The sequence below is a fragment of the Etheostoma spectabile genome, chromosome 13 (genome assembly GCF_008692095.1).
Source record: "Etheostoma spectabile isolate EspeVRDwgs_2016 chromosome 13, UIUC_Espe_1.0, whole genome shotgun sequence".
Classification (NCBI taxonomy): Eukaryota; Metazoa; Chordata; class Actinopteri; order Perciformes; family Percidae; genus Etheostoma; species Etheostoma spectabile.
In genome coordinates, this window is record NC_045745.1 from 1,690,707 (window position 1) to 1,700,713 (window position 10,007).

Below are 10,007 nucleotides of genomic sequence, written 5' to 3' on the forward strand. Positions count from 1 at the left end.
AGATTTAATAAGCATTAACTAGGCTAGATTTCAAATGATCCCTTATGTTGAAGACGCTTGGAACTTCTTTCTCTCAGAGGTTCTTAAAGTCATTGATAGACAGGCACCTTGGACATTTAAATTAAGGTCAAGGGTAATCATTTACCTTGGATTGACAGTGATTTAATACATTTATATAACGAGATAAAGCATGGGTCAGATACCACATGACATAGGATGATGCTGATTTGTCTTAAGATATGAAATTAAGAAATGCCTGTACAACAAAAACAAAGAATTCAAAATCAAATTACTAAATATAACATTAAATAGCATTTAGCATATACTAAAAAAGCGTTCTTTATCAGATGACATCGAAAACCCTGAGCAATTCTGGAAGAAACTCAACTCTTTAATTAGCAAAACCAATAAAAGTCTTCCTACCAAACTTAGAATAAACAACAACTTTATCACTGACCCTATCTCAATGGCCAATGCCCTCAATCAACATTTTTCCTTCATCTGTTCTTTTCAATCATCTAAACTCTCCTATTCTAGCATAAAAAATACTGTGAACAATAGTTCATTCTCATTTTCAACAATTAATCCCTATGATGTCAACATGCAATTGTAGAAATAAAAGATTCTAATTGAGCTGGTCCTTTATCAAAATTTCTTCTCACGTCCTAGCATTTTCACTATGTCACTTATTTATTCTATCACTTTCCACTTGCATATTTGCATTAATGTGGAAATTAGCAAAAGTAACACCACTACACAAAGGTGGTGGTTCACTTGATGTTAACAATTATAGGCCAATCTCCATAATCGGTAATGTAGCTCTTGTCTTTTAATGCTGCTTTCTCCCAGTGTAGAATAATTGAAACGGGTGTCCTTCAGGGTTCCTCCCTAGGGCCCCTTTTATTTGCAATTTTTATGAATGATCTTTCGCAAATATGCTTAGACTGCCAGACTCATCACAGATGACACAGTTATGTATACATCTAAACACGAAATATCTGAGATTCAAACCTCACTTCAATGTGATTTCAATCGTATTCAAATATGGTTATCTTCTAATCTGCTTCTATTAAATACAAATAAGTATTATAGCATGCTTTTTGCAACTAGATTTGCAATCCACAGGCAAAATAATTTTTGAAGTTACATGTCTGGATGGTATACCTCTAGAAAATGTTGAGGAGTTTACATATCTGGGCCTTACTTTCAGACCTGATATTAATTCTATTGTGAAAAAAAAACAAAACTTTAGCTTAAGAATATTATATCACTCCATTATTTTTTTTACAAAACAGATTAGATAAAAAATACTACTCAGTTATTATTGCCTATAATTTATTATGCAGATATTGTTTATCAGAACACAGTAAAAACATCTTAAAATTCTGAATGTGATTAGTAATAAAAAAATAGTTCAGATGTGTCTATTTTGATTGTATAGAATCTTCTTTCAGTAAATGGTCGACTTTAGTTTCACTAGTTCACAAATTTATTTTTTCAAACTACCCATCCTATCTGAAACAACACTTTTAGCCTAAGAAACAATATCTATCTTTTCTTCTCCGTACCATTTATATCTAAAGAAATTGTGAGGAGAGCTTTTAAATTGAAAGCCCCTCTGATTGGAATGGTTAACCTAGGTCTTTTACAGCTATCTCCTCTTTTCACCAGTTTAAGATGTCTTAATTATTTGCATAGAAGCTGCAACTGTTTTCCTCATACTTATTTTTGTTTAGTTATTTTTATTTATTATTCTTTTCTCAACTGTGGCACCTACACCCTTCTGAAATATGATTCCCCCAATCCATTGGACTAGAGTGCTGTCAACATGATAATTGTGATTTCCATGGGTTTCAGAGTACTTGGAACAAACATTGGAATTGTTTTCTTCAAGATGTAGCCTTAGCCTACAGAAAATGAGTAAACATTACATTGTATTTCTGCTAAACCTATATTTCTTGTGATGGTTTGGGTGTTTGCTTTGTTTTCTTTTTGTTCTTCTTTGTTTTTTTTTGTCCTGTCTTGTCTCCTCGTGTTTGTGTCATATTTTCCTCCATGGTCTTGTGTGGTAGCTTCTGTCTTGTGTTTACCTGTGGATGTCTGTATGTTCTGTTTCCTGTTTTATTTTGAAGTCTGGTCTCTGTCTCATCTTGCCTCTAGTTTTAGTTCTTGTCTGTCTGATTGTCGTGCCGCCCTAATGTGAGTCACTTAATGTATCACCTGCTCCTTGTTACCTCTTGTATTTAACCTCTGTGTTCCATTTGTATCTTTTTAGACTTTGTGTTTTTGCCTGTTGTATCCTGTGTTCGTTCGGACATTATTTTAGGAATAAATCCTGCTTTTAAACGTCCTCCTGCATGTCTCTTACCTGCATTTTAGTCCTCATTCCCAGCACCCATCGTAACATTTCTAAGCTTATTTTTTACCCCATCCTGGAATCACTCCTGCTGCTATCATGCAATAAGTAGAAATTTAAACAAACACACTTTACTGTTTTTACAATCAGCATTGGTATTCTTACCATAAAGGATTATGCTTGCATTAGTGATTCCCATGGTGTTAATGGCAACACAAGTGTAGTTTCCATAGTCTTCCTCGGAGACGTTGAAAAAGACGAGCATGGACTGTTTACCTTGGTTCTCTATCTTAGTCCCGTTGAGTCCATTGAAGAGCCTGTAAGAAAGAGGGCAGCAGTTTTCAGCTTCTACAAGTGTTGCCGCTTACAGTGTATTATGCCGGCAGTGGATGACCTAGTCAAATTACTTTAGAATTAACAATGAGGAAATACTTGTAATTTTAGCACTCAGACTTTGAAGAGACATTACCATGTTCAGTCTGTTGTTGGTAACTTTTATAGCTTGCAGGCACTGGCAAGGGATCTTTTTAACATGTAAATTTCAACACTTGTATTTTCTGCTGCCATTATTACTGTAAGGCCTTTCCTTTGCACTGCTGACTAAGTCTTTACAGCCATTGGCTCCATATGCATCTCTAACTGGAGTGACCGATAACGCACGGCAGATCCGGCGTCAGGCTGTTAATATATATAATAACCACGGAACCTTATGTATACACCAAACTCGTCTTTTGATTCATTATTCTCACAGCTTCTTATGTGTGCCATGTTGGAGACTGACTCACATAGCTCCACGAAAATTTTTTGAATCACTTGAGTAAATCACACTTCCTGCTTAGCCTACAGGTATGTGCCTAGCCCAGGTATGTGTGGCTGTGATAAGCAACATTAAGTGAAATTGTTTGGGTTCAAAACTAAAGATTAGGAAAAATTCAGTCCCAGACAAAAATACGTTTTTACAAATAAAAATACAAATTAATCTATAGGATTCCCAAACCGTCAGCATGTCATGGTGGGTAGAGCTCCTCATTAAAAAGGGGGTAAGTTCTTGTAGCTAACTGGCTCTTTTAGGGCCGTCGTACAAACACATTTACACCTGTGGGCTGCAAAACATTTTTTTCCAGAGTTCCATCTCCAAATGCAGCTCACTGCCTTATCAAATTGACCACATGTATTTGTGCATGTTATCCTTCAGTGCACAACAACCTTCCTTCTGTTTCGCTCATTGCATTTCCTGTTTCATTGCCTTTTTTCATGTTTGCGGATGCCAGGCATTTATTTTATCAGCGTCCTCCATCTTTTTGTTCTTGAGGACTGATTTTGTCTTTTGGCGACTGACGAGCAATGCTGCTGTCACCGTCAGGGACCATTTAACAGTGCAACATAGCCCGTGTTTACATCACTTTACCAGCTCCGGGGCGGCTCATAAACAGCTTTTCAGTATCCAGCCTTCAGTTGGAAAAGATATTATACCATAATATGCTCTAAACCTCCAAGCCCCACACATAAACCAGTTACAAATTAGAAATAATAATAGTTGCCTTTGGTGTCTATGCCTGTTTTGCAAATGAGTTGCCTGAATTTTGAAGGGAAAAAAAGAGGACCATTATGATTTGTTTTTTACAATGTCATTATTGGGTTATGTTGCCAATAGAGAGAAGACAAATGAAGGGCATAAAGGATTATCTCATTACATCATGGAACACAATCTTATTTTAAACAGGGATATGTGTTAAAGGCACAAACACTTATCAGCAAAGATGAGGCAGTAGGGTTTATTTCAAAATAAAATAAGTCCCCACCCTGCAGCACAATGCATGTCTATGGGTGTCTGTAATACTGACTACAAACAATCCCAAGCCTGTAGGAATCACTGAGCTCAGAAGAGAAACTTGCCTGCGGTCTTCTTTGTACCACTCAAAATTTGCCCTCGGGACAGCAGAGGCTTCGCATTGCAGGACTCCTTTTTGTCCAACTGGAGTCCCCGTACTCCTGGCTTTGGATATGAAGGGAGGATCTATAAAACAAAATCATATATTTTACAATGTCCTCATTTAGGGAAATTAACACCATTGCTTGGTGTTTTAGGTTGCTTCATGGTCCTATTTTTGCTCATTTCACACAACAATGAACATTTTTACATTGTTTTGGGACGGCATCCAGTTGAACCCTCACTCAACCCGAAACAAACTATACAATATATCTTCCAAAGACAGAAAGCTGTGTAAAACATTTTATAATCCCTTTATAATTCAGTCACAGTTGCTTGCATTGTAAATGGTAAAATGGTAAAAACAAAACAATCATGCTTTATTTAAGGATGTATCTGTCCTGATTATGTCCCCCATAGGTTTCCACCATGAATGTGATGAATGTGTTATTGGCCCTTACAGTTGACTGCCACTTGCACTGTCCTGACATCAGGGTTTGAAATGTCATTGGAAGCGATGCATTCATACGTTCCTGACTGCTCTTTGGTGATGGCTGTCAGCTCCAGATGTTCCCCCTCTGTCACAAATTTATGAGTCCCTGTGAAGAGGGAAAGAAAGAAAGGAAGAAATGTATTAGTAAAGAAGTCATAGCATTGCTATATAAGTGAGCTGTACTCACCTTGATGGAATTTCTACTTTATAAATTCCAACAAGGCTTGAAAACCATACCCTGATATAGGTCTGGAAAATGACCCACAGGAGCATTTTCAGTCCTCATTTGTAAACATAACGGTTGTGGTTTGAAACACGCCGTTAATGTTGTGAACCATCACAGTTTGGTTATGTAAAAGTTGAACAAAAACAACTTGGATGGTGGTTTGGGTTAAATTTAGACGTAACTTCACTTCCGGTTACACATGTCACGCTGAATGTAGTCTCCCATTGCCAGACCCTCCTCCACAGCCCAACGGTGAAGGATCTAGCTAATCCACATAGCATTCTTGAATAGAAAAACATGCTCTGGTTTATTGCTATTTCTTTAAACCAATCACATTGTCATCTAGGGTGGGGCTATGCTGCGCACTGAGCCATGGTGCAGCTGCAGGAACTAGTTTTGGTGGAACTTGTGTACGTTCAAAAGTAGTTTTAGTTGTGTGAGAGAAAACTCAGATTGGACAGATAGTCTAGCTAGCTGTCTGGATAAACCCTGCAGAGATCTGAGGAGAAGTTAACCATAGTCCTCATAAATCCACCGGAGGTTAGAACACCAACACAGAGGAAGAGGAAGGTCACGGATATCCGGCCTTAAAATGAGGGACATTTGGTAGAATTTCCGGCGGCACCAAAACAATCCCGAAAAAATAAAACTTTGATATAGACTAAATTTGACATGACTCTAAGAATAAAAAACTTGGCCTTTACTTTCATATGTGCGCCCAGTCTCCCGGGTGAATGTGTTTGTTTGACCCATTCACCACCACCTGCCTCCTTAGTAGTGTAGTCAAAACTACTACGTCTGACTACATCAGAGGGCGCCTCTTGGTAGACAGCAGAATTCATAGTTCCTTTTATCACGGCAAGTCTTCCAGGTCCTGAAGCAGCAAAACAGCCCAACCATCACCACAACCACCATATTTTACTGTTGGTATATGTTGTTAGATTAATATTAGATTATACTTTATTTATCCCACGACGGGGAATTCTGTCGTTACAAGTAGCAGCATAGCAGCACCAGCAAAAACAGAAAAAAACACAATACACACAACAGTAAGCCGAAAAAATACAAGGCAAGAAATACAAGGCAAGAAATACAGGCAAGAAATAGACAATGAAAATGGTGACTGAGTAAGTAAAATGCCGTCAAACAAAGGAATTTTAAGTGCGGTTGCCATGATAAGAGAAACATTTGCGGTGTAGTGACGTTAAAAATTAAGTTAAGTTGAATGTGAATTAGAGCAAAGAAGCAGAGTCGGTAGCATAATTTAAATTATTTACCTGAGACCAAAATATTGAAAAGTATACTTGTAATAAATAATATAAATACCAATATTAAAGATAACCAGAAAGTGTGTGATGTAGATGGAGAAAAACAGGAACAGAAACTACAACACTATCAGGTAGAGCATGTTTGTAGAGTCTGACAGCGCCGGGATGAAGGACCTGCGGTACCTCTCCTTCTTACACCGTGGGTGTATCATTCTGCTGCTGAAGGAGCGGCTCAGGGACCCCACAGTGTCATGTAGGGGGTGAGAGGTGTTGTCCATGATGGATGTCAGCTTGGCTAACCCCCCTCTCCCCTACTTCCTCTATGGGTCCAGAGGACAGTCCAGGACAGAGCTCGCTCTCCGGATCAGTCTATTGAGTCTGCTCCTGTCCCGTCCGATCGCCCCCCTCCCAGAACCACAGCGTAAGGATGGCAGAGGCCACCACAGAGTCATAGAAGGTCCTGAGGAGAGTCCTACCACTCCAAAGGACCTGAGTCTCCTCAGCGATGGAGGCGACTCTGGCCCTTCTTGTAGAGTGCTTGGTGTTATCAGTCCAGTTCAGTTTATTGTTTAGGTCACCCAGATTGTAGCTCTCCACTACATCAATGTCCAATCCCTGGATCTCCCCGGTGAGAAGGGGATGTTTTCCTCCTGAAGTCGACTATCATCCCTTTGTCTTGCTGGTGTTTAAGCTGAAGCTGGTTGAGCTCACACCAGCTGACAAAGTCCTTGATAACCGACCTGTATTCCAGATCGTTCCCCTCAGAGACACAACCACACACGCTGTGTCATCAGAGAACTTCGGGATGTGGCAGTGGGTGGTGTTGTGTGTGAAGTCCGAGTGTGATAGGGTGAAAAGGAGGGAGCACCGTACCCTGAGGGGCACCTGTGCTGCAGTGCACCACGTCAGCACACACAGTGATGGAGCCCACATACTGTGTCTGTTGGTGATGTAGTCCGTAGTCCATGCAGCCAGAGTTGTTGTCCACTCCGGCACTCTCCATCTTCACTCTGAGGAGCAGGCTGGATGGTGTTAAAAGCACTGGGAGAGTCGAAGAACATGACTCTCACATTGCTCCCGCTGTCCTCCAGTGAAGCAGCGATCTGTGCAGCAGGTAATCACTGCGTCGTCCACTCCAATCCCAGGCTGGTAAGCAAACTGCAGGGGTCCAGCTGTGTGCCCACCAGGGGTCCGAGGTGACGCAGGATGATCCTCTCCATGTCTTCATCAGGTGAGAAGTCAGGCAACAGGCCTGAAGTGGTTTGCTCCTTGGGTCGCGGTGACTTTGGAACCGGACCACACAGGAGGTCTTCCACAGGGCTGGGACCTTCTCCAGGCTCAGGCTCAGTTGAATAAGTGCCTGAACACACCACAGAGCTGGTCAGCACAGTCCTGAGGAGACTTGGGCTGATGCCGTCCGGGCCCGGGCCTTCCTTGCCTTGAGCTCTTCATTGACTTCTCACCTGATCATCTGTTATGGAAGTGGGTGAGGATGCTGGGGTGTGGATGGTAGGAGGTGAGGTCTCAGGGAGGGGAGAGGGTGTGAACTGATGAGCGGGGAGAGGGGGGAGGAGCGGGCTGGTGGTTCATTGCTGATGCGGGTCGTTGAAGGTGGCAGGCTGAGGGGAGGGGGGGAGGAGAGAGGCCAGGGGTTTGAAAGAGGGGCTGGGGGTGTGAAAGGAGGCAGGAGGCAGTCAAATCTGTTAAAAAACAGATTCAGCTCATCTGCCCAGTCCTTGTCTCCTCCGGCTTGGCTTCTTCCCAAGCTTGGCCGGGGCCGGAGTGTTCTGCAGCCCTCTCCAGACGTCCCCAGCATGTTCTGCCCAAACTCTTTTCTAATTTCCTCATTTCCTCCCGTTCTTTTTAGAAATGCAGTGTTCCTTCTACGCCAGATATACTTGGACACACAGCTTCCAAAGAGTTCCACTTTTGTCTCATCGGTCCCACAGAATGTTGTCTCTAAAGCTTAGGGATTTCAAGATGTGTTGTGGAGAAATTGAGACGAGCTTTGATGTTCTTTTTGCTCAGCAGTGGTTTTCCCCTTGGAACTCTGCCATGCAGGCCATTTTTGCCCAGTCTTTTCCGATGGTGGAGGCATGAACGCTGACCTTAACTGAGCAAGTGAGGCCTGCAGTTCTTTGGACGTTGTTGTGGGGTCTTTTGTGACCTCTTGGATGAGTCGTCGCGGCTCTTGGTATTTTGGGCGGCCGGCCACTCCTGGGAAGGTTCACCACTGTTCCATGTCTTCGCCATTTGTGGTAATGGCTCTCACTGTGGTTCGCTGGATTCCCAAGCTTTGGAAATGGCTTTATAACCCTTTCCAGACTGATAGATCTCAATTACTTTCTTTCTCAATTGTTCCTGAATTTCTTTGGGTCTCGGCATGATGTGTAGCTTTTAAGGATCTTCTGGTGGACCTTACTGTGTCAAGCAGCTCCTATTTAAGTGATGCCTTATTGTGAACAGGTGTGGCAATAATCAGGCCTGGGTGTGGCTAGAGAAATTGACTCCAGTTGTGGACAACCACAGTTATAATATGTTTTAACAAGGGGGCCAATAACCTTTTCACACAGGGCCATGATTGTTTGGATTTTTTTTCACCTTTTAATAATAAACACCTTCATTTACAAATTGCATTTTGTGTTTACTTGTGTTGTCCTTGACAATTGTTTAAATTGGTTTGATGTTCCGAAACGCTTAAGTGTGACAAACATGCAAAGGAACAGGAAATGAGGAAGGGGGCAAACACTTTTTCACACCACTGTATGTCAGCTGTAATGTGTGTAATGCGAATTTCAGACTAAGATGATTCACTTTTAGACCTAAAGACTGGTCTTCAGAGATGGGAAGTAACAAAGCACAAATACTTTTTTGTATCTATATTTTTAATTTACTTTACTATTTATTTTGTGGCGACTTTTTAAGATCGGTAATTTCTACTCCTGACATTTTAACAAATTGGTTTGTCACTTTAGTTTTTTTACAATAGGTTGTGTGTGACTGTAAGTCTTATAACTTATGTTGTTAGTTCATTAAAGCCTGTTGTCGTATTGGTCTATAGTTCTTGCATATTTAAAGTAAGTTAGCTAGTGATTCTGTTGTTTGTCAAGTTGGAAACCAGAATCAGCTTTAAATAAGGTCTTAATCTAGTCCTAACTAACAAGTTTACAATCATTTCACTGGAGTTACTGTTATTATTTTTCGAATCATCAACAAAAAATTAAATCTAATTGGATGGGAATATACGTTGCACTTTCGCACCACTACAAGACGACTTGACAGATTCGGCGGCATATCATTGTGGCTCGATGGCGGTAACGTTAGCACATAGTTGTATGGATGGTCCCATGACTGAAAATGAAGAAAACAGAGATTCAGCAGACAAGCAGCAAGTCATTCCCATCATCCTTGGCCTTATCTGCGAGAGAGGTTTGTGACAGTAGACATCAAGAATGACTCCTTGCCATTGTGCTGGGGAACTTCTTCATTAATGTCTGTTTAGTCAGTCATATTTCATCCTTTATTTTCTTTCCTGAAGCCACATTTGAGCACACAAACGTACATGTAGATTCCTTTAAATGTTAAATGGCTTTTCACCATGTCCACTGAAGTTTCTCAATGTGCTCTCTAGTAACATGTGTCTGGTCCAGGTAGCTTTGCATAAGAAATGGTTCATTTGCAAGGCTACTTTTACTTTTATACTTTCAGTAAATTTCCAAGCCTCTACTTTGTTA

General features: G+C 41.0%; 1 protein-coding gene across 2 annotated transcripts in view; it reads right to left on the bottom strand.

The window, feature by feature from the left end:
- The window catches only part of opcml (opioid binding protein/cell adhesion molecule-like), a 408,666-nt gene that overhangs the window by 6,999 nt on the left and 391,660 nt on the right, over positions 1–10,007 (bottom strand). For both annotated transcript variants that reach the window (XM_032534319.1, XM_032534318.1), the window contains 3 exons: positions 4,748–4,885; positions 4,253–4,373; positions 2,522–2,673 (listed from right to left, as the gene is read on the bottom strand). In XM_032534319.1, the coding sequence (XP_032390210.1) occupies positions 2,522–2,673; positions 4,253–4,373; positions 4,748–4,885 (411 nt within the window). The remainder of the gene's footprint in view (positions 1–2,521; positions 2,674–4,252; positions 4,374–4,747; positions 4,886–10,007) is intronic.